The 25,934-nt window shown below is 47.4% G+C and overlaps 1 protein-coding gene across 2 annotated transcripts in view; it reads right to left on the reverse strand.

Annotated features, from left to right (window-relative positions):
* Positions 1-25,934, reverse strand: part of PHIP (pleckstrin homology domain interacting protein) — a 2,101,228-nt gene that overhangs the window by 257,220 nt on the left and 1,818,074 nt on the right. For both annotated transcript variants that reach the window (XM_069606291.1, XM_069606290.1), the window contains exon 37: positions 2,395-2,558. In XM_069606291.1, coding sequence (XP_069462392.1) covers positions 2,395-2,558 — 164 coding nt within the window. The remainder of the gene's footprint in view (positions 1-2,394; positions 2,559-25,934) is intronic.

A 25,934-nucleotide genomic window follows, 5' to 3' on the forward strand; every position in this document is an offset into this window, starting at 1 on the left:
AAAAACAATCTGAGGGACATCGACGCGTGAGGGATTGTGGGTACAACGCACGTCACTATAGGGATAGTGTTACAGACACGCCTTGTCGACGTCCCCTTTTTCGACTACGAAAAACAAAATGCAATACTCCGCACTGACCACTGGATGTCGGACCTATGCACAGCATGTGATTCTAAGCAGATTAATACTTTTACACCTAGCTCTGGTCAGTGTTTGCTTGTACTACTGTGCCTCTGTACCTATTATGTATGCTCTATATACTGCCTAACTCTTCTTGAGGGAAGTCTGACTGCTCAGCCACAGCTACCAGGTGAATCTGGGTGGTACAGACTGCTGCCAAGTGGGTTTACTGCCAAACACCTGTAGTCTTAAATCTTTTGCAGTGGTCCCAGAGGGAACTGCACAGGTTTCTGCCTAACACGCGAGATCTGGGTAAAAATGCAAACAAGACTCCTCAAAATGTACCCAGGGAAAATCGAAGATACTGATGGGAGGGATTGTGGAATGGAGGGATCATGGAGCCACATTTGGTGGGACTGCCCCAAAATAGACTATTATTGGGGGGCCATACAAGAAGTCCTGGGGGGTGAAGAGGGAGGTTGTAATAGAGGCTTGGTACCGATGGGCCTCGATGGGACCCTGGCGGAACTTCCCTCGAAACCCGATCGCAAAGTGTACATTATGATGATGATGGCTGGTGCAAAAATGGAAGTCCAAAGACCCCCCCCACCCCGTTGGAACATGAATAGGTGGTGAAAATCTGGAACTTTACGGCCCTAGAGTGGCTCACATACTCCCTCCAGGTGGAACACAGAGCATTTTGGACGAACTGGTCGAGGTTACTGGACATCCTACAAGAGGGATCGGGGGGAGCCTGGTGCCCAAGGAAAATATGCCTCCTGGGCATAGTAGGATAGCCGCAGATGGAGCTAAGAGCACAGGTGATATCCCAAGGACTGAGCAGAAGGACTTTGCATAGCATCAACCCCCAACAGCGAGGAACAGACCACTTCAAGTAGACGGCCATCGACTACGGACCTTCGTCGGACAAAAAAGGGGGGGGGGAATGAGGAAGGAGCACACCTATAGCTGAAATTGTTATGTTGATGAATGCTAATAAAAAGAAAAGCTCATGATGACAAACCATGATAGAAAACGCACAAGGGCCTCAGCATTCAAGGCAAAGACCGTGCAAATCTACCTCAGAAAGAAAATAGGCCAGAGCAGGACACGCATGTTTTAAACCCTTTGCTAGCTTACATATACCGATGGAAAAAATGTGTGACATAGTGCAAACGTAAGCAGAGCCACGGTCATGCTCCAGTCCCTCCAATGAAGAAAAAAGGGATAATGGTTGGAGCTGCGCACATTTCGCAGGGACAGTTCTTGCATGGGAAGTGCACATATGCACAGGTGCCTTACTTTTTGCCTTCAGGTGCTGCTCTGCATTACACTTTGATCCCATCCCCGTAGGCCGAAGTACCCATAAATATGCAGGAAAGGGGCACAGACTATCCAATTATTTTCAAAGAAAGGCAAAAAGAATAAATTACCTAGTCCACAAAGAAAAACGATTCTGCGCACGATAATGGGGAACAGGAACGGAGGGAAATGGCAGCTTTGACGATATGCACAAGTGACCTCTCTTCTGGCATTAGACAATGCTCATGAGTTGCAATACGACCGAGCTCGGAGCTGCATGCATCAGCTGGAACAGAATGTGTCAAGTCTGGAATTCATAAGATGAGCAATCCAAGGGAGGAATGTATCCATCAGACCGTCTTATGTAAAAATGCTTGAGAAAGTGGAACTATTAACAGCAAAGACTGTATTGGATCCCCCTTGAAATGAGGGAAAAGAATGCTGTGACATGGGGAAGCGGTCTTGCAGAGGGTGGGAAATTAATGACAATCAGAAGGAGTGGGGAGTTGGACTGGGCATCTGGTTAGTGTACATATGTAAAAGCTGGTGCCTGGAATCAGGGCGGGGGAGCAGGAGGGTTGAGTTGGTGCGTAATTTGCTACAGCAACTGCAAGGCCACCAGACGTTGATGGCAGTATGAAGAATTTATTGGAGCAGTGGTGGGTTTAATTGAATGTGCACTACTCTGATTTGGCTTATGTAGACCTTTTGCAACACTTGAAATAATGGCGAAAAATCAGCACACAAGTATATGAGAAAAAAAAAAAGACTAGGAATATGTGGGGAAAAGCTTCCTTCAGAAACCCTGCAAAGCACCATAGATGGTTACATATGCTTGAACAAAAAGGTTTGGCAGTTCCCATGGCATCTAAAATGAGGCATAATTGCAACACTTTAGGAAGGGAGAAGGACAGAATGTAAGTGTCTTATTATTACTGATCACAAATCATTCATTTCACATAAAAAAAATACCTTGATGCAGCACTGCTGGAAGCAGAGTTGCTCCCGTTTCCTTTCTTTCTCCGTTTGGGTACTGTCTTTCTCTCATGAAAGCTAAGTGCAGAGTTGTAGTCTGTCAAAACAGAACTGATTCGTTCTTCAAAGAATGCAGACAGGCGTAAACTCATACTGTAAATCTGGTGAAAATAAAATCAAAGTCATTGAAATGTAAAATGGAGAAACGAGACAACATTTTCACCACCAACAATAAAACAAATACACACCCAGAGCCAAACAGAAACCAAATAAACCCCCTTCTTTTTTCCCACACCTGCATACCTCTCACATACTAAATACGCCCAAAAGGGCCAGAAAAACTACAGACCCACCACTAGCCATGCCACAAGACCAAACAGTTGCAAACAACCCAGCCAGTGGAGACTACCCCTCCAGACACAACAAGCCCAGTGCACACAACAAAGCACACTCAGAAAGCTGACACGCACAAGTGCTAGTTTCGCCCACTTCTGCAGGCTTCAATAGAAGAGAACAACTTCTGTCCTATTCCTCTTCCCTCACTAACCAACCCCACCCACATTTCTTACAGAGCCAAGTGTGTGGGTGTAGACCATGCAAATGGCAGCGGTACGCGGAATAAATCCTCATAACTTATCATCAAAACAATGTTAGCCTTTATAAAAACTGGCTTTAATACTGCATCCTTTGAAATAGTTCACAGCTTAGAGTAGATCATGAATAACCAAGGGTTTTGTTTGTGTGACACCACGGTCAGCTTATTCTTAGGTGTAGGATGTGACATAACCGGTACACATATCAAACTGTATTTGGCCCCATATCTCAGTTCAGCAAACTTTCCAACTTCAATAAGGATCAAAAGGAACATTAGAATTGTGTGTATAAAAGATCAATACATGTTCTGAGTAATAACAGAAATCCAATCACTCAAGGTGGGTAAACAATTGTTCTTCCTTGCACAGATGCCTCAACCACACATTTCTCTTCTAAAGACAACCAAAGAAGTACCCTAACTAAACAGGAGGTGAATGAGGACAACGATCGGCTACAACAGGATTTTCTTTTAAATGCATTAACAATTTATAACATTTACATATAGGACAAAAACATTATCATAATCAACGCAGATAAATAGAAAAAAAAGTGCACAAACAACCCCCAAACAATGATCTTCCCTCCAGCTACCCCAGATATCCTTAAAAGAACAAATGTCTTAACTCTCTGTAATGTTCTCTCTGATGGATGTGCCCCCCATGGATTCTTTATCTATGATATCGTTCTTACAGCGCCAGCTGTTCTTCAGAAACTTTTTTGCAGCCTGGGGTGCAGCGAGGCTCTAACTGATGCCTCTATGCGCCAGACATGAGGTTGTGGCCAATATATATGGGATACATTACTCACCGTAATCGTATTTCTGATGCTTGTATCTGCTTAGATTCACATGCTATGCATAGGCCAACATCTAGTGGAAGCTGTAGAGTATTACAGTTGTTTTCGAAACTCGAAAAAGGATGTCGACAGGGCGTGCCAGTAATACTATCCCTAGTGTGACGTACACTGCACCCATGGTCCTTCACGCGTCAAGGTCCCTCAGATTGGTTTGTTTCTCACATGAGGTAGCATGAAGTGTATCCTGAGTACAAGTGTATCCAAGCAGATAAATATCAGAAAAGCTCATAAAACATCTATGCACCTTCTCTCAGGGAAGGACGGGTGGGCACATGTGAATCTAAGCACATACAAGCATTAGAAATACGATTACGGTTAGTAATGTATCCCTTCTGAGGCTTATGGAATATGCTTAGATCACATGCTATGCATAGATTAGCGAGCAGTGCTAGGTGAAGGTGGTGGGTTGTGAGATGGAGTGGCAGCAAACAGATATTTTAGAACTGCTTGTCCCACCCTTGTATCTGCTTTGGAATGGGTGTCAATGCATTAGTGCTAAGTGAAGGTATGTACTGAGCTCAGGGGACATTTGCGAGAAAGGCCAAGGTAGCTCCTATGCTTCTAGTGGAGTAAGCTTTTGGTGTGAAAGGCAGTGTTTTGTTTGATTGTGAATAGCACAGTTGTATGCATCTGACTATCCATCTGGAGATGGCATTCTCGGAAATGCGATTTCCTTCTCTGCCTGGTGCTACAGAGACAAACAGCTGGTCTGTTTTCCTTAGCGGCCTGGTCTTGTTTACGTAGTAAAGGACAGCACTCCTTACATCTAATGTGTGGAGTTATATCTCAGCTGAGCTAGTTGGATTCTGAAAGTAGGCCGGTAGCTCAATGGATTGGTTTACGTGGAATTTGGAAATTAATTTAGGCGAGAACCTCGGATGAAAATGCAAAACCAATTAGTCCTTATGAATAATAAAGAAAGGATCCTGCACTGATAATGCTAGCAATTCACTAACTCTTCTTCTGGAAGTAATAGGCACTAAGAAGGCAGTCTTGCAAATCAGGTTTTTAAGACTTGAATTGTGCATAGGCTCGAATGAGGGTCCCATGAGCTTAGCGAGTAGAACATTGAGATCCCAGCCTGGCGGTGGGTTAAAAATTGGACGGTCAAGTCTTTTTACCCTTTCCATGAAAGCCTTAATAACTGGAATTTTCCACCATGATACCTTACTCTGAGAGGTGGTGTACGCTGATAAAGCCGCAAGATGGACCTTTATGGAGTTGAATAGTAACCCTGAGTCTAACAAGTGGAGCATATAGTTTAGAATGTGGGATGAGTACATTCTAGAGCGTTTATTTGTTTAGACTGGAACCAGATTAAAAATCTTCTCCACTTGTCGAAATAATAGTCTCTAGTGTTTGGTTGACGAGCCTCCTTGAGGATACCACTGTTGTGGCAGATTAACGTGTCCGAACTCTATGACCTCAGGAGCCAAGCTGCCAGGTTCATTAAATGTGGTTGAGGGTGTACTGTCATTCCCCCGTGTTGGGTCAAAAGGGTCATCTGGCACGGGAGTTTGATGGGATCGCACAACGCAAGTTTGCGCAGATGTGGATACCATGGCTGTTTTACCCACTGTTAAGGCTTCCAATCGGCGTCACACACCGGGCCGGGACACTTGGTCTTAGCCTGGGATGTGGCACTCAATAGGAATGCTTTTTCTTTAATTTTCTGCAAATTCAAATTGAGATGATACCCAAACCGTCTCACAATGGACCATGAACCAGGCCGGTTGGTGAAAATACAATATTTATTTTAAAGTTCACAAAAATCACATCATTTTTAATATTCGGTAGAATCACCAACGGGGTGATAATTACAATAAAAACCAATGAACTACACTTGGTTAACCTTCTACAAGGACATATTCAAAGCACAATTGAATAGGAGCACTTTTGAATGATAATAGATAGCACCCAAGTTAAGGGTTCCCCCTGCAATGTTCCCTCAACCCACAAATAATTGAATTCTGAGTGGACAGAAAGAAGCAGCAGGTAGTCAGGGCTAAGAGGCAGCAAACAGAATCAAAATCCGACCTTCCCTCACAAAATAAAATAAACCCTTTGCAAAGGCCTAAAATGACACTCAGGTTTTGACAAATGATTAATTATGCGTGTTTAAATAACGAAAGACGTATGTTTTTTTTGTAAATCAATTTTTATTGTTTTTTTAAAGGCAACAGCGAGCTTATAGAACATGTGAACTGTTGGGCAGATGCCCAGTTTAACTTCAGAAAAGCAAATAATTGGTCCCTGTTGTATTCACCCACCCTCCCCCCTCCTTCCAAACCCATTGTCTTGGGACACAGGAACCGCTTGTCCTTGTTTAATGTCTTTGGGCAACTCCGACCGGGCTTAGGGCCGTCAGTAGGTGACCGACTTCCCTAAATCTGGAACAAAATGTCATGCACTATTGCCTGTTTCGGGCCGGGTGTGATTCTCCGGGTGTGTCTTCTGTGTGGCCAAAGACCTCCATAAACTGTAACCAAACCATCTCCATCTGGGCACCGGAGCCCTGTATTGCCGCAGTGAGACTGTCCATAAAATAAATGTCCCTGGCCACTGCCACCCACTCTCTTTTCGTGGGGAGGACGGCCCTCTTCCATGTTCTGGCCCGGGCTGCTCGAGCTGCCAGTAGTAGCGAGTGTGTCGGGTCCGTGAGTTTTTCCCAGCGTTCATCCCTTAGCTGCAATCCAAACATTATTAAGATAGGGTCCTGTGGGTAAATCCCCTCACCCGCCTCCCTTAGCCAGTTTAGGACTTCTGACCAGTAAGCTTGCACTTTCTTGCATGACCACCACATATGCCAATAATTGGCTTTTTCCCCACATCCATGTAAGTACATCGGGACGACATCAGGGAACATCTTGGAAAGGGTAATCGAGTCATACTGCCACCTATGAAGCAGCTTGACCGCATGTGTCTTATATTGGCAGGCAATAGAGGTCTTGAATGCCCTGCTACAGATTCATCCCCAAAGACCATCCCCTATTCCGCAGCCCAGGTCCCTTTCCCATTTCCTTCTCAGGATTTTGGTTGTTCCCTCTCGGGGGGTCATGAGTGTTCCGTAGAGGAGGGAGATGAGACCTTTCATTTCTACGTGGGAGTCTAGGATTTTTTCAACCGGGGTGAGCTTTCTCTGAACACATGGCTTTAGTTTCGGTTTCATTAAGACTCCCTTGAGTGTTAGATATAGGAGAGGGGAGAGTTTACCAATTCCCAGGGCCTCCTCGAGTTCTTGAATGGTTATGAAGGTGTCCTCCCTCACTAATTGACCGACTCTACAAAGTCCGGCGTTGAACCAGGACTGGTAATGTTCATGGCCTGGGATTTCTTCTAGGACTGGCATAGACCAGATGTGGCTCAGGGAGGAGGGCCAGGTGGTCACCTTCTCTCTGGATCCCTTCCCAGCCAAGGCTTTCCACCTCATTCCTAGTATGGGGTGGTCCCTGATTCTTCTTGGTAGTTTCTTCAACGGGACCCACAACCATTCGCCTACCGTGACTCGGTGGAGGTAATAGTTTTCGAGGTAGACCCATTGTTTGTTGGGATCCTCCCTGAGGTGTGGGGCCAGTGCCCTAAATGGGGTCACACTATGATATGTTTGCAAGTCTGGGAGGGAGACTCCCCCTCTTTCCTTGGGGAGGTTGTGTGTCTCATACCCTATGCGGGGTCTCTGGCCCTGCCAGATGAACTGGGTTATTCGCTTTTTGGCTTCACTTGAAATAGGATTCCGGGGCCTCTAGGGGTAGTATCTGAAAAACATAGTACCCTGGGGAGGAGATTCATTTTTATGGCATTTATCCTTCCCATCCATGAAATTTTCCCCTTAGCCCAACCCTCCATGTCCCTAAACAGTCTATCAAAGAGAGTGGGGGGGGAGGGGAAGGTAGTTTGCCTGGCTCAGGTCCTCGTTGGGTCGGACAATATTAATCCCCAAATACTTTACACCTTCGGGGCAGATTTGGAGGCCCAATGGGGTCAGTTCGGACAGATTCCGTTCCGTATCTGGGGCAAAAGGAAAGATCATGGATTTACCTATGTTTACCCTGAAGCCCAAGAAGAGACCAAACTGCTCAATGACCTGCAGGGCGGCAGGGACCGATCTGGTGGGATCCCTCAGATGCAGCAGGATATCGTCTGCGTATAGACCAAAATTGAAAGTACGGTCTCCTATGTCTATGCCCCTTACCATCGGGGAGCCTCTGAGGTATTCCCCCAATATCTCCATGGTCATGGCGAAGAGGAGCGGGGAGAGGGGACAGCCCTGCCTCGTCCCTCTTTGAAGGCTAAAAGTGCGTGACAGACGTCCATTGACAGTGACTCTAGCAGTTGGGGCTAGGTATAGGGCCTTGATGGCTTGTCTAATCCCAGCTCCAAAGCCCTGTTTCTCGAGAACCCCTTGTAAGAACCCCCTATCCACCGGTCAACCGCCTTTTCGGCATTGATGGCCACTAGGACCGGATTACATCCCCTCAGTGCCGCCTCTCTCATGAGATGCAGAGTCTTACGGAGGGTGTCCGCCCCCTGCCTCCCCTGTATTAAGCCCACCTGGTCAGAGTGGATCAGCCTCGGCATATGGCCATCTAAGCTTGTGGCAATAATCCTGGTGAATAGTTTTGCATCCACATTCAGGAGTGATATTGGTCTGTAACAGCGACAGTCTGCTGGGTCCTTCCCCTCCTTGGGGATCACCGTGATTAGGGATTTACCAATGGATGGGGGTGCCTTCCCAGTGGTCAATGTTGGTAGATAGGTCTGCCAAGAACCCTGCCAACTGGCCTGAGAAGGCCTTGTAGAAGCCAGCGGTGTACCCATCTTCTCCCGGGGCTCTTCCAAGCTTGAGGCCTGATATTGCCTTGCGTACCTCCTCCTCTGTTATCGGGGCGTCCAGGGCGATTGCTTCTGGAGTTACCAGGGTGGGGAGGGTGACCCCTTTGAGGTATACATCAACGGTTCCCTTCTCTGTCTCCCCCTCTTTCCTATATAGGGATTCATAGAAGCCGGCAAACTTCTCTGCTATACCCTCCGGGTCTGACCTTTTCCCCCCTCTTCAGCACTTGAAATTCTTGCCCCCCATCTAACGGCCCGCTGACCCGGGAATTTGGCTGCCAGCAAGGCATCAGCTTTGTCACCTTTTTCGTATTATCTTTGGCGTAGGTGTTGGAGTCCGGCTACAATTTTGCCCATCTCTAGTTCCCTCAGTTCTGGTCTCTTTTCCCTTGCGGAGACCAGGTCTCTCTCCCTTTCCGTCTCCCCCTTCCCTTCTGAATTCTCCAGTGAGAGGATCTCCGACCTCAGCCTGTGGGCCAGGAGAGTCCTCATTCTCTTTTTGGAAGCTCCTTCACGAATCAACCTACCTCTCCAAGTTGCCTTCGCTGCCTCCCATACTATCTCCCGATCAACTTCCGCCGTGTCATTTAGCTCAAAGTATTCTCTGATGTCGTTTTCATTTGTTCTTTGAAGGGGGCGTCTCTAAGAAGAAAGTCGTTGCATCTCTAAATGGAGTCCCTGGGTTTTAGGCCTGATATGCTAATGTCTGACCAGACGGATCTCACAGGCATCTATCCTACTCATATAGTGGTGCCCCGTGAAGAGGTAGTCTATTCTTGTCCTTGTGCCATGGACTGCAGAATAGAAGGTATATCCCTTCCCAGTTGGGTGGAGCTCCCTCCATATGTCCACCAAACCCTGCTTCCACATTAGGTCCCGAAACCCCTTCATGCTGTCGTCCCTCTCTACCACCCGGTGGAATGGTATTGCCGCTATGGTCCAACTCACGATCCGCCCACATATTGAAATCTCCCCCCAAGAGGAGGAGCCCCTCTGTTTTGGCCATCACCTCCCCAAGGACTTCCTGAATAAATTCCATTTGACCTACGTTGGGGCAGTATATGGCGGCGAGGACGACTCTGGAGTTATGTAGATTGCCCGATACCACCATGGCCCTCCCATCCTCTCTTCCCCATTGGGTTACCTCAGTCAGATTTTGGTTCCTACCTAGGATGATGCCTACTCCCCTTCTTTTAGTGTGGCCCGATGACCAGAAGGTCTGACCCACATGGGATCCAGGAATCGCCCTCTCCTCTCCCCTCACTGTTCTGGTTTCCTGTACGAAGAGGACATCTACTCCTGCATTTTTAATTTCCTTCCCCAATAGGGAGCACTTCATTGCGGAATTAAGCCCCTTAACATTGAGGGAGCCCCATCTAAGGGCCTCAACCCGGCCCTTCCTCTCATTAACTGACATTGGTTCTTCGCCTTGTGCTCATCCTTGTCCCGGTCCAATGGGAGTAGCCCAGACTCCTTTTAAGGCTCCATCGGCTCTGGACCCAAGATTCCCCCTCCTCTCCCCCCTCCCTCCTCCGTCCCCCATAATGGACGCCTGCCAATGGGCAAGCCACCAGGGTAGATGTGAGTCCATCCCCCGCAGGTCTCTAAAAGAACTCCCCCGGCCAGGACTGCTAGTGAGGAGAGACCTTTCACTTCCTACTGGTGAAACCTGCTCACCTAGACCTCTCTGACATCCGACGTTGGGGTGTTTGGCTTCCTGAATTTTCTTCTGCCCTTCGTCTTCTTCTTTGTGGACCAGGGGCCCTCAGGCTGTCTCCTGGGTTCTGGCCGTGATTGTGTGTCCTCCCCACCTCCCTCCTCCGGAGCGTCACCCTTTAGCACTTGGAGAACTTGCGTGGCTTCCTTTCCGCTGGTCACCCTGTAATCCACGCCAGATCGTTCAAATGAGAGGGCAAAAGGGAAGGACCACCTGTACCTTATGTCCCGGGTGGTGAGCCACTGGGTGAGCGGCTGACACACTCTCCTGCGGGTGAGCGTGAGAGTGGACAGGTCCTGGAAGATCTTAATTGTGTCACCTTCGAAGATAAAGCTCTCTAGCCTCTTTGCCTTCTCCAGGACATCCATTTTCTCTCTGTATCGGAGGAATCGCACCACTATGGACCTCGGGCCTCCCCCTCCGCCCCCCACCTCGATGTGCTCTCTCCAACTGAACTTCCTTGCCCCCTTCCAAAGAAAAAAGTTGGTTGATCAAACCTTGGAACTTCCTCCCCACGTCAGCCGCCGTCTCTCCTCTTTGCTGAGTCACACCCGTGATGCGTAGGTTATTTCAACATTCTCTGTTTTCGAGGTCATCCATCTTCAGGATAATGTTCTCCTCTCTCATTTCTAGATCTGTTAGCCTCGCCTCATATTTCATGTCCAACAAGTCTGTCTGGAGGTGGTTATTTTTCATTCCTTCCATTTTCTCCTCCAAGGTATCCACTCTTCCTCTAAGGTCCACTATCGAGGCCTGGATGTCGGTGCGGATAGCTTTAATCTCCCGAAGGATGTCCTTGAGGTCTTCCTTGGTGAGCGCTGCAGGGGGTTTGGGGGGGTCGCTACCTGAGGGCATGATGGCTACGGTGGCTTCGCCCGGCTCGGTTTGTGAGCGGCGGAATCGTTAGAGGGAAGCAATTGCACCGGTGGCTGGGGTACGCTCCAGGGTGCTGTTCTTGTGATGGTTCCTGGTGTGGTGCCTCTAAACTGACTCTCTTGTTGGGGTCCTGGGGTTCCACCCGGCACACCCGATCCCTCTTTGTCGTCCGGACACCGGTCCCTGGCTATGGGCCTGGCTGATGGCGCCGGGGTCATGCACGGGGCCCTTTGGGGCTTCCAATACTCCGGGCCGTGGTCCTGTCACTGTGGGAGGCCTCTGTTACTCAGCTCAAGGGGGGCAAGGTGCAGCTGATGGGGTGCCCCCACACAAAATGGTAGATCACTGGATTGTGGCCCCGGAGGACCGGGGGGAGGGGAGGGGGCAGTGTCCCAAGAATGTCAATTCACTGACCCGCCTCCACCCACCACCTCCTCACCTCCTCACCTCCTCACCTCCCTACTGCCGCGATGTCCAGGACGGGCTGGTGATCCAGGCCTGGGCCCTTCTGCTTGTTGGCCCCACAGTAAGCAGGCTGTCCCAGAGGCCTCCTCGCTCGATGGTGGGTTGTGGGCCCCTGTGCTGTTCCGGTCGGGGCCTCCTCCAGTCCCAACGGGACGCACAGGGTCCGGCCCACCGCCCAAGGTGCTCTGTGGGCGCCGGGTGGGATTCCGACCCACCCCAGCCCGACTGCGGCCTCCCGGGAGGCCCGCTACGTGGTGGTGCGGTCTGCCTCCAGGATCCCCGTGAAGCACTGGACAGGGTCGCTGGCGTTCCTCTCTCCCTGGGTTGCACGGCTCGGTGGGCAAGTCGAGGGGGCTCCCCGCTCCACTCCGGCAGGTGGGTCTCGTAGACCTGCAGGGTGTCTGGCTTGAGTCCCCTGTTCCGGTGCAGCGTCTATGGGTAGGGGGCCCCTTGCGCACGACCTTCCGAGTTGTTCAGCAAGCGCGGGGGAGGGAGGGTCCCCAGCTCTCCCGGGCTCTCCGCGGTCCCCCAGGGGAACAGTGGCGCAGCCCGGCAGAATGCGCCCGAAACCCCATGTGCGGCTGGTAGGGGCCGCAGACGTCCTTCTGGGAGCCTTGTCCTGGCACCCTGGCCCAGAGCCGAGTTGGGCTAGCTCCCCTTGTCTGAACTCTCGGTGTTCCCAATCACCCAAAGCCCAAGACTTTGCGGGCTGCACTATGAAATCCCGGCCGGGGATTGTAGCTGCACGCTAGGCCCTGTGGGGGTGGAGGAGCGCAAGCCTCTCACGTCTGGCATGCTCCGCGCCCCCTGGTGGTCCTCAGACATAGGTTTTACCACAGTAGCAGGTATGTTATATCACTAGCAACCAGAAGGTAAGGTATCACAAAGGCATACAGTTCACAAAGCAGGTTGAAATTGAAAACCCAGTGCAGTCAAATCACACGTTGGAAAGCTGCATTTTTACACATAAGCAGTTTTAAATGTCAAAACGTTTTTTTTTTTTAAACTGGTGGGTTGGCCACCAGGGGGCGCACGGATGTGTTTCTCTTCTGTGTCAGCTCCACACCTCGGGTCCAGAAAAGCGGTAAGAGCCCCCGCTGTTGGATCTCCACACCCCCTCCCCCAAGGTTGGAAAGTGTACGAGCCGAGGTCGGAAGAGACCCCCCCCACCACCTGGGAGAAAACTGGAGGAAAATCGGACCTGTTTTCCCAGAGAAATCCACTTCTTTCGAGCAGACGGACAGCAGCGCCACGTGAGCCTTTATCATCCGCGATCAAGAGACCGCTGTTCCATCCTGCGGAGCGGTGAGCCCTGCGGTTGACCTGGGGGCCCCTTCAACACGGCCTGCATTCACGGGAGCAGATCCGAGGCAGCGGAGGATCGCGCTGGCACCCCGCTGGGACAGGGTGAGTGATACGCCCTCACAGAGCAGGAGCAGAGGCCTGGGCACGGCAGAGCCATACGACGCACGTCCCCTCAGCCTCCGGTGTTGAAACCTCTACAGCAGCCCCCACACCCGCGCACACCAGTGGGCCCCCTCCAAAGTAAGAAACGCGCAACCCGCTAGACCCCCAGGGAGGAGGAAGATATCTGGAGCGGAGACTGGGCCCAGACGACAACAAGTCCCGATAACGCGCATAGAGGGCCCAACAGCGCATGGGGAGGCGCACTTTAACGCATGAAGGCATGAACCACAGCGATCATTGTAGACTCACGGGCTACTGCGCAACCTAGGAGCCCATTTGAACCAGAACGCTTATAAACGTTCATTTCATCCGAACACAGAGCATACGCCCGACATCGAGGTCAGGGGGAGGCATCATAGGAGGGAGCCCATGTTCACCGTGATAAAGAACATACACTAAGGCTGCAGCATTCTAAGCGACCCGAGCTGGGTGCCCCTGCACTTCCCCTTCAGAGGGCGACTGGACAAGGCTCTCGCTCCCACACATGAGGAGCGCATAAAGGAACTTGCAGACTGCACTCAGTAGTGCGCCAGATTATTAGTGACAATGATCACATACCCTGGAAGGACCAAGATATCACGTCCAGCCTAAAACACTAACAGCGCACGCCCCTATCTCCTGAAATCATACTGGGGTCACCCGTGACTGAGGTCAATTCTTTGGGGAACTGGAATAGATAGTGATGTCGCGCAGATGAGAGAAGAATAAGAAAAATGTCTAATAGAACACGTGAGAAGTGCGCAGAAACCCAGTAACATATTTAACATCACGGAGACATCAACCACATTGTTCCAAGTTCGGCGACTAGTCAACTACCAGGCACAATTTGCCCGCCAACACCATAAGGTGATTGCCTCGTGAAGACGAGACGGACCGCCTGAGCCTGGTGACCACAGGGAAGCTGCGTCATCTCCTCTGAACGACTGTCAACCCATCCTCTAGCCCTGACATACTCAGAATCTCTGGGAGGCACCAAAAAGTGTAAATAGGCGTATATGAACGCACAACAAAAGCTAGCTATTTTTGCTTACGCCCCGTCATCACACTGCTCCAGCAACTTCAACATGGCAACCACAGCGACGGCGAATATTGAAATGGCCGCCACAAAAGGGGACATTGCCGCTCTAAGCGAAATAAAGAGCATGGGGGCTAATATAGGTGAAAAAATTGACAAAATCACACAACGCCTAAACAATATTGAAGATAGGCTAGACAGAGTCGAGAACAACCAAGCTTCGATAGACACCCTAGAGACACAGCTGGAGCATAGAATAGGCAAACCAGGAGTAGAGGGAAGAAGACTTTAGGCTCAAAATGGATGATTTGGAAAACCGTGAAAGGCGCAACAACCTGCGCTTCTTCGGAATTCCAGAGTGAGAAGGCGAAACAGAGGATGACCTCAAGAAAACGCTTCACAACATCATCAAGTTCCTGGTTGCCGATGACGCAATCGACGAACCCAAAACTGAACGTATCCACAGAGTCGGAGGCCCCCCGGGAGGTCCAATATCGGTCCTCGCCCGATTGCATCGTTACCAGGGCAAGACCAGGGTGCTTGAAACGGCAAGGAGTGGAGGTACGATTACCCTCGGAGGGGCACAGATAGCGATATATCAAGACCTATCCTTCCTGACACTAGCCCTCAGGAGGATGTGTGGACCCCTCACGAAATGGCTGAAGGAACGAGACATTCGCTTTCTCCCTCTCTTTTGAACACAAAGGCTCAACGATTAGACTAAGATCAGAGAAAGAGATAAAAGCATGCATATCAGAGCTGGTTGAAACACACAGAGAAAGGGATGATCGAGAGGAATCGAAAAAAGATGGAAGACAATGGCGTATTCAAGGTCCCAGGAGAAAGTGGGTGAAAGGCTCGAGGAAATATCGAAGAGGCAACATCTCCCCAGATGGAGAAAATTAGGCTTAATCAGACTCAGTATTCCTAAACTTAATTGGCTACAAAGCACAAGGTGCAGTTATTGGTTGCTAGACTAGCATAGTGACTCATGTTTGGTTGCAAAACATAAGTTTAGAATGGGGGGTGCAATGGGGGCTCATTTCCATCTTGATTTTACCTTTGCAAGGGATCGTGAGGTAATGGTCTCCGCTGGTGATTCGATGCCGGGCCAGTATTCTTAACTGGACTCGATCGGACGCCACCAACTGGGAGGAAGGAAAGTGGGTCGGGGGAGGGAGTTAGGGGCACAGGGTAGGGTAAGGGAAAAGGCAAAAGCAACATTCTTAGTGACTGAAGAAGAAAGAAATGATGTGAGGTATGATGAGCAGATGACATGGTGGTGGTTGTGGTGGTGAAGAACCTTTTTCACACACATATTGCAGAATGACGATAACCGCTGAATCAGGGGGAAGGGACTCCCTAAGGGCGGGAACGCTTAATGTCAAGGGTCTCAACTCACCACCCAAGCGATCTCTAGTATCCAGAGAGTTTCGTAGAGCAAAACTTGATGTCCTCCTTTTGCAGGAGACCAAATACATGAAGGGGGATGAGAGGCCGGTTCTTGGAAAGCGTATAGGAATAGAATTCTGGGGCTCCGGACCACTGAGAAAAAGAGGGGTGGGAATTCTCGTTAGAAAAGAGATAGACTTTAAGGTCGCTAAAACATGGTCAGACGCAGAAGGCCAAGCTTTATTGGTAACAGGATCTATCAGAAAGATGATGGTGACAATTGCCAATATTTACTCCCCTAACATAGGCCATGTTAGATTACTGTCTAAAACAATGCCCAAAATAATGCTTGAGGCCACAGGGCACATGATTCTGGGCGGCGACATCTGCCTATGGGCGATCACACTATGGATCAGAAGACTGGTAACCCCGTCATGAGAGATAGTTAAAGGAGAACATCATGAGTTTGCAGACATGATGGATGTGGATGGGATGAGTGATGTGTGGAGAGGACTGCATCCAGATGAACGAGTTCACACCTTCTACTCAACCCCACATAACACCTTTACTTGGATTGACTATATTTACTTTTCAAAAGATCTATATAACATCACAACGCAAACAGAGATCACCCCAATCGCATGGTCGGACCATGATATGGTCATTGCCGTCACACAGTGGGAAAACGTGCCAGTTAGGGGAGGTAAATGGAGATGTTATGAGGCCCTATGGAAAGACTCTGGGCCTCATTACAAGGTAGGCGGCTACCCCCTTACCGCATTTCGGGTCTGTGTTCCCGGAATAGGGACTTACCGGGTCATTCCGACCTTGGAGGACCCGGAAAGTCCCCATTCCGGGAACCATTCCCCATTCCCATTTGAGCCCCCCATAGGGCTCAATGGGAATGGGGAAGGAGCTAATAACGGTACCGCAATTTGCGGTACCGTTATTAGCTCTGAAGTCCCTTAGCGGGTCCCTTCCCTAACGCCTGGTAAAATCAGTAGTTAGGGGAGGGACCCGCTAAGGGACCTCGTAGTAGGGCGGTAAGGGATTACCGGCACCGGTAATCCCTTATCGCCTACCGTGTAATGAGGCCCTCTGTCTTCAGGAACGAAATGGAAACAGAGATTACTGAATACTTTAAATTGAACAACACCGGGGAGGTTTCTAAACAAGGGGTGTGGGAAGCGGGGAAGGCATCTTGGAGAGGCGTCCTAGTAAGGGAAGGGGCCCGTAAGAAAAGAGAAAAAGCACTGATTGAAAATAGACTCCGAGGGGAGATTTGCCAGTTAGATAAGGAAGATAAGCGAGGTGATCCAGTGGATACGAACAAACTTAGCAAAGTGAAAATGAAAAGGGAGGAACTTCGCATCCTAGAACACGACCAGACTGTGCGTAAACTGCACCTGCTGAAACAAAAATTTTACGAAAAGGGGAGAAAGCAGATGCACTGCTGGCTGCTAGGCTTAGGGAACAACAGGCGGAGATAATCGAGGAAAGGCCTGCCCCAAAGACAAGCAAACCCGCCATCGTCGAAGCCTTCGCTGCCTTTTACGAATCACTGTATACCCCGGAGGCAGACCCAGATCCGCCTGGCATAGAAAATTACCTAGCTGCTATTGGCATGCCCAAAGTAACAGACATGGACTCGGCTCGTTTAGAATCCCCCATAACAGGAGAGGAGATACAGAATGCAATAAAAAGGCTGACACTAAGTAAATCCGCAGGAGAAGATGGCTACACGGCCGGATTCTACAAATCTTTTAGTACCTACCATATACCATTCTTGGTTGAACTGTTTAACGAAATTCCAGAATCAGGGAGGGCCCCAACTCCTTTGTTAAAACTCTTACAACGGTAATCCCTAAAGACGGAAGGGACCCCCAAAAGGTGCAGATCTTGTCGCCCTATATCTTTACTTAATGTAGACGGGAAAATCTACACCCGGGTTCTAGCTTCTAGATTGGACACACTTATGCCTCATCTCATCCATCCTGACCAAGTTGGCTTCATACTCGGGAGACAAGGAGCCGGCAATGTGAAAGACCCCGCACCTTGTCAACGCCTCCCAGAATATAACCAATGGGCCTGCCCTGCTCTCCATTGATGCGGAAGCGGAAAAGGTCTTTGACAGGGTGGAATGGGACTTCTTGACAGCAGTCCTACGTAAAGTGGGGATAGGGCCAAAATTTAGAAGAGGGATTCGAGCAGTTTATACAACACCCAAAGCTTCCGTATTTGTAAACAGTGAATACTCTAGATGGTTTGAATTAAAGCGAGGCACCAGGCAGGGATGCCCCCTTTCAGCTATCCTCTTTGCTCTCTTCGGAACCACTGGCACAGAAAATGAGGGAGGACAATGGGTGGAGGGACTGCGACTAGGCGAGATAGAGTACAGGGTGGCATTGTATGCCGACAATATACTCCTTCGTGTGGCTAATCCGAGAACATCCATCCCCAGAGCACTGCACCTTCTTGAGGAATACGGCCAAATATCAGGTTTCAAAGTAAATAAAACCAAGTCGATTTTGTTCCCCCTACAGGGGTCCGCAGAGAGAGACAAATGAAGTTAAATACTCCTCACTGGGTCTCACGATTGAACATAGTAAGTTGAAATATTTAGGCATACGAATTTCAAGTAAGATAGAAGACCTATATGAAGCCAACTTTGCAATACTCCTTCAAAGTTTCCACGCAGACCTTACTAGATGGGACAAATTGACAATATCCTGAAAAGACGGCTCAATGTGATAAAAATGATTGGTCTTCCATGGTTCTTGTATGCCTTTCAAATGCTCCCTTTCAAATGCTCCCTATCAAGATGCCAGGAAACTTCTTCATGGAAGTCAAGAAAGCGATTTTAAGTTTCCTCTGACAAGGAAAAAAGTCCCGAATTGCATACGATACCCTGACATTATCTAAGGACAAGGGCGGGATGGGTCTCCCGGATCTTAGGAAATATTACGAGGCAGCCCAACTACGGGTGTTAATTCCCAATCTTCGTAATCAAAAAGAGCCCCAGTGGATTTCAATGGACAACCACTACCTATCAGCGGCCACGGTCTCGGAGTGGTTGTGGGCCCCAAGGAGGAAACTCTTAAATAGATTAAAATAACACCCGATACTAGAAACCATATGGGAAATATGGAGAGAGGACACAGAGATGAGGAACATTTCCACAAGGCCATCACCGTTGAGCCACCTGTGGTCCCCAGGTATTAATGAACATATCCCCAATGTAGAGAGATTTCAAACTTGGTACGAAGCAGGTTTGGAGAGAGTAGGCCAATTCCTGAAAAACGTCTCCTTCATCACGCTCCCAGAGCTAGTAGACGCCTTGGGAATAGGGATACTGTCTACCTTCCAATTCCTGCAGATTAAGGACATCCTGACGAGGGCAGAATGAAAGGATAAACTGAAGAGAGAACTTAACCCCTTTGAAATGCTATTAAACTCCAGGACTCAGATGAACGGTCTGATATCAGCCATGTACAAAGAATTGATAGAGGCAGGTAAGAGAACTACGCAGCCCCTGAGAAAGAACTGGGAGAGAGACTTGGTGATCATATTGACCCAGACACGTGGGGGAAAATGTGCCGAGCGGCGCCTCGAACATCCATATCATGTCAATATAAACTGCACACTATCAAAGTAATACATCGGTGGCAGTATGACCCACACAGACTCTCCAAAATGTACCAGTCAGCCAGCCCACTATATTGGCGTGAATGTGGTGAAGTTGCGGATCACTGGCACATGTGGTGGGGATGTCCCCGGATTAAGGTGTATTGGGACGAGGTCCTGGGCTGGATCAGAGACTTAGATAGTGTCCAAAGAACTGCAGACCCCTACCTCATATTGTTTGGTTTTGAGAAGTATGATGATGAATGGAGAAGGATTAAAGGTCTAGTTACACAGCTGTTGCTAGCTGCCCAGGCTTTGCTGGCTATGAAGTGGAAATCCACAACAATCCCGAGCGAGCGTGAATGGGTTAATGTAGCAACAAACGTATGTACTATGGAAAAAAATAACGTCATCCCTACACGGAAGATCTACGCAATGCGATACTCTGTAGATGGATTTCATGAACAAATACATGCCAGGAATAATACATTAATATGTAGAAGTATAGATGGAAGATTACTCTGCCACCTGGCTTGTCATGACATACCCTTCCAGTGTTTGACGCTGTCTAATATGTGATCTAAAATGAAATGGAGAAACGTAAAGATAACTTCCCTAACAACGGAGTCCCTTAAAACCTGAAACATGACCACATAAAATTTCTTGTATAACAAATGCCTAGCCCGAGGGGTCGTGGGGGGCGGTAGGGAAAGGGGGGATGGGAACGGTCACTTCAAAGATTCGCAGACTGAAGTTGGATAAGTACACCAAGTTTATGTTTGAATTTCGATTGAAAAGTCTTCAATTCTGTTCTGTAATCAAATGCTTGCACTTCTTCTTGTGACAGGTTTGTATAAAAATCTAATAAAATTAAATAAAAACATTTTAAAAAACGGGTGAAAAACACTGAATTCGAATGCGGTTTTTGGGCTGGGGAACAGATCCACATCGCAAAGACAATATAGAAGTGAAAGGAGGGCTAAAGCTAAAGAATTGGATGGGATTTTCAAGGTAGAATGAGGTTCGATTTTAGGGAAATAGACCAGTTAAAAAGAGAAAGTCTGTTTTAAAAATGAAAAACATTTTACTTAAACTAAATTATCTAGACAATATTGTTCAAGAAAGCCACGGTACATTCAAAGATTCGCGAAGTCAACCTTTTCACGCCGCATTCAGATCTATGTGGTAATTACTTTAAAATATTCCAAATATTACTAAGGAGTTAAAATATGGGGTGAATGAAAGAATGGCACTAATACTAGAAAAACAAGAACACGATGCACAGAGAATTCTGAACAGTTTAGACAAGTTATCAGGATATGAATAAGGTTGCTTAGAGAGTGGAACAAACACAAAAATCAAGATGGGGTATGCTATGTGTTATGGGATGGGGAATACTGACAGTCCACTCTTAAATTTGGGATAAGTAACAGTCAACCGGGTTCTGGACTCCAGGGCTCGGGTCACCAGGTGGCGGCAGATCCTCCTAGCAGAACAACAGCTGGGCCTGTCTGGTCACTGGATAACAAGTGCAGCTGTATGGCAGGGGTGCAGCGGGCATGCAGTTAGTGGGAAAAAAGCTGGTCTAGTCTCAAGATGCTTCCCAAAAGAATACCACAGCTTTTCCCCTTGGTTGTTGGGATTTTTAGTGGGATTTCTAGATCAAGGCCTTGCTGTAGTAGGATCAGCAGTGCTTTGGCCTTGCAGTGGAATCTGGCAAGATGAATGTAGAAGATCAGGAACACAGGCACAGGAAATTCTGGAAAGAGTGTGTCTAGAGTTCTGTCAGCCACCCTTATTTATAATGCATGGTGACATCATAGAACTATCTGGTGGGGCATGCTTAGCTGAGCACGCCTCTAAACAACTGGATTGGTCAGGGGTAATGGTTGACTCCTTCCTGTAAGCTGGTTGGGTTTCAAGGGCATGATGTCAGATTTATGATGTGAGTTTTACAATGTCCAGACCCTCCCACAGTTACTTTAGCTAAAATCCAGTTTTGACATATATGGCACATTTTTACAGTTGTGGCATTTGAACAAATTACATGAGCAGACTACCTATTGTGTGCAGAGCATGCCAGTCCAAATCTACAGTTTATAAGACCTTGTTTCATCCTCCTACCAGTTTTTCACACTTTTTAGTGAGAAATATATTACTTAAAATTCTATAACTTTATACATGTGTACATATTCTCATATGGCATGCAAGTATTGAATTTCACAGTGGCATAGTGTACGCTTTCCTGAGAATGTCCACTTCTCTGCCATTTCTGTTCCCCATGTGGCAGTGATAGCTACAATGTCTTAAATGAAACCCACAAAATTACATTAAAACTCTTAACTTTTTACATTCCTGCAAAGTCTGGTTGCAAAGATAAAAGCCTGAAAAGTTTAATAAACCAGCCGTTTAAACCAAATGGTCAACATTGTCCTCCAAATATGGTTATGCCTTTCCAGGCTACCCCCCCTTAGCCCAGTGTTGTCATGGAGTTTTTCTTTGAAGCTTCTTGTAGAAGTCACGGGGAGGTGTGATTTCCTTTTTCACATATTCGTGTCCCAGGATTTCTATTGTAAGAGGCCTCAGCCCAGATGAAAGTCTGATGAGTGTGTGAACTTTCTTTGTCTTGGTGAGTAAAAGTTTTCAAACCTAGTAATTATCAGCCAAGTGTCCTAGAAGTTTATGAGGTTCCTTTTTGGGGGGGAAGGTCTTAGGTTAGCCAGCAGGAATAACTTGATCTGGAGCTTGCAAAATCCAGCCAATGCAGTTTCATTCCTTTATTTTATTTTGTCCTGAATCAAAAACAAGCCTGTTGAATAAAACATCTCATATCCGTTTCCCCGCAACAACCCCTTTACATTGCTAGGCATAGACAAGTTTTTATTCAACATTGTACTTTTTAAAACCGGCATTTGTTTCTGGTTTGCAAAAGCCCATTTTGACACATGGTGAATGCTGCTGGGATTTCTTTTCCATTTACTTCCCAAAACTTTTCTGTAGCCCTAGTCAACTTTTACACAACAGTCTGTACAAGGCCATGGTCTCCTGAGATTAACATGTGCGCAGAGCAGTGCTCCAGATAAGACTTTGAGGTGGGAGTATTTTACTTTCCATTTTTAAACTTTGAGAGCAAATGTGATTTTAAGAGAGTAAAAATGACTTTTCTCCTTTGCAAGAGAGTAAAATATATGTGACATCCAGCCGACGTGTGCAAAAACTGTATGGAAATCATTACTATGCGGCAACTTTCTGCATTATGATGGAATACACCTTTCATTATTTGTCCAAGGTCTGGCCATTTGATCTATCCTGTATATATTTAAATGTTGAAAACACAAAAACCTAGCCAATTACATAGTAAAGTAAACATGAATTTTATTTTGTGTTTTGAGGTTCGACAGCATAATTGTCTTTTGATGTTCATTTCCTGGAGCTATTACTACCTAATGTTATGCCAATGTTAAGATACAACACTGCAGAGAGGCAAGGACTCCATGCTAAATTCTATATCTAATCTCATGGTCAAATGGATATATATATATATATTGCTTTTGGCAAAGCGCTGTACATAGAACATATTTATCACAATTATCACCAAACCGAAGTCGGTACTCCTTTATCGACCTTGAAAGGATGAAAGGCTCATTTGGCCTTGCCGGGATTCGAACCTGCAACCTACAGATCATGCACAGGTCGCAGCACCAAGTGCTCAACCGGCTGAGCTATCTTATTGGCTAACATTCTTGAGAGGTCGGTTAACTGAGTATCGACTGAGGTATAATAATCACAGTGCCTAGATGTTGGACGAACCATGTATGAAGCGCTACACAAAGTTAAATACCTATCTGGATTATCACAGGGACAGGTTTTGCTGAGTTTCTATTTCAATTACAAATGTAACTCATTTGTTTGTTTTTGAACAGCGCTTGCACTTCCTGTAGAGTCCGGTTTTGGATGTTTTCATAGCAGTCATGAAGACTTGACAGGCTAGAAGACCTGTGATTGGTGTAATGACAATCACTCACCCTCGAGCAAAGACTCTGCTGCCACTGACCATTTATAGTAATGTACCCCATTGACTGCAAGGTTGAATGGATGTAAACTAGACCGTGCATAGTCATCATTTTACACACTGTAATGTAATTGCTTATTTATAACATGCTAAATACCCATAGGTTTCTAAGCGCGGAACCGGGGATCGAACCTGTGTTACTCTGCAACGTCTTGCCTCCAAGGCGAGCGTGTTGCTCCTGAGATATCCTCCTGAGACACTGTTTTTATAAATAAGAGTGTAAATTATAAGTGTAAAAATTATGTACCTCTGCATGATTATGCACATAGCACAGGTACTCTGAAAAATTACAATTGTGCAATACCGGTGTGTTTTCACTGGGGAAAAAAAGCATAGTTTGTTACAAAATATGAATTCTCAATTGGAACTTTGTTTTCCATCTTATTAATTTGACAATCCTAAAATGCTAGGAAAATATGCACAGTGCTTCTGTTTGCTCCATGAGCAGCAACACAGCAGAAGCTGAACGGAAATAATCCATTCCTTTTATCACAGTGTGCAAACTACGAGCAGGAGCTCCACCACCCACCTGCATGCTGCCGGAGCAGCTGCCATCACCCCCGAGATGCCGCAATCCAGAGGTAAGCTCCTGGCATATTATCTGCTGCCTTAGAGCACCTCTTATCACGAAGTGACAACGACTGCACCTGCCTAGCTTTACCGTAATCCACAAAATCTAATTAACTGCGCAGCAGCTGCGAGAGTCGGCATCTGCTGTCCTGCGTTTATGTCTGCTCATACTAGCTGCATTCTAGTCTGTCCTCTCTCCCAAGTCTCATACCCGCGTACCGCGCACTTGCGCATTACACACCTTACAAAGTGTTCTCATTACTGTATGCCACTATTACAACCTGCGTTAACCTTATGCCACTAGTCTTGCCGCCTCGCACCTCGGCCCTATCAACTTGAGCAATCTACTTACCAGCAGACACATGCTGTATGATATCTGAATTATTTACTGGTAAACCCCACCCACTAGCCTTGCACTCCACCACTATCTACCATGGGTGCGCTTTGAATAACATTCTATCTGTCATCATGTTCGCATTTGTGTAATACTTAGCTACCAGCCTTGTTGCTTTGCAGTCTGCCATATTTAACTAATGTGATCTACCAGACGGAAGTATTCTAGCTCACGATGTATGTGCTGTACAGAAAATGCTGCCACAGTATGTGACCCTGGTATTACTTTGCCTACGTGATTGAACACTTAGTCACTAGCCTTGTTGTATTTCTGTCCGCCTTACATTAATTAGCGTGATCTACCAGACCAACGTATTTCAGCTCTCTATGCTTGTGTTGTATAGATAATGTTGCCACAGTATGTGACCCGTTATTACCCTAGCCTGCGTGATTGCTTAGTCATTAGCCTCCACTGCATGCACGTTGCCATCATCCCAAGTTACGCAATCTGCTAGATTTAAGTCCATGTACCAGCTATGTACCTCTACGCTGTGCGTCACAGCCCAGAACTGAAATTTAGAATAGTGTTCCTCAGGTCCCCTTCACACTCTCACACACATACACCATGTACTTACCACTACTCTATATGACACCACTAAGAGCCCTCCTCTACATAATCACGCTACAAGACATCACAATGTTACAACTTATCCCATCATTGGTACCTGCGCATATTTCTACCAAGCAGACCACCAGACCTTGCACTCTAACACAAAGGAACCTCAAACTACGTGCAAGACTCCCAAGACTGCACGACTATTTACCTAAAATAATGCCAAACACCAGTCCTGGCCTCTGCAAAACAAGTCGCCACCACCTCCAATTTAACAGTAGGCTCTTCAGAGAGACCATCACGTCCCAAATTGCTAGCCCCAAGGTACGGCCCCAACCAGCTCAACCGACAATAAAAGGTGCACTTATAAATGCACGCTCTATGGTCGCCCATGCAACGGAGATTGCAGATTTATTACAAAACGAAAACATCGATCTCCTAGCCATTACAGAATCATGGCTCCACCCTGCAGATGGCCCAGCATTCATGCTAGCTATCCCAGATGACTATACCCTCCTCAGACTCTCGAGGCGGGGGTCTCGCCATTATACATAAAACAAACCTTACGTTGAAACTTGCTCCACCTCATAGCACAGACTCATGTGAAGCCCTCACAGCTAAGTTAACTATAACTAATTCACAATCTGTAACTATCCACCTTATTTACCGCCCGCCAAGCCCACTAAGACACTTCGAAGAAGATCTCTCTAATATCCTATCCAACAACCTGAAAAGCTCCTCAGAGAAACTCGTATTAGGAGACTTTAATTTAGGACTCAATGACCCTCTAGACTCTAATGCTACGCTAATTAACAATTCCCTAGAGGAATTAGGTTTCACCCAAAAGATTACAGGCCCTACCCACACAAAAGGTAGAACCCTTGACTGGATTGCTGTGCACAACTGCCCTATCTCGGTATTATCCACACTACCCCAGCATGGTCTGACCACCACTTAATCACGTTCTCTTTAGAGGCCCCACCCGCGCCACTCACCGACAGAGTAGCCCCAGCAGTCCCTAGTAGAAACAAAAGAAACATTACCCCAGAAAACCTCATCCCTTGATCCTACTCACCCTCAATTCGATCCCAGATCACACTGACCCATTCAC

This window comes from Ambystoma mexicanum, chromosome 4p, assembly GCF_040938575.1.
Source record: "Ambystoma mexicanum isolate Mex_15411 chromosome 4p, UKY_AmexF1_1, whole genome shotgun sequence".
NCBI lineage: Eukaryota > Metazoa > Chordata > Amphibia > Caudata > Ambystomatidae > Ambystoma > Ambystoma mexicanum.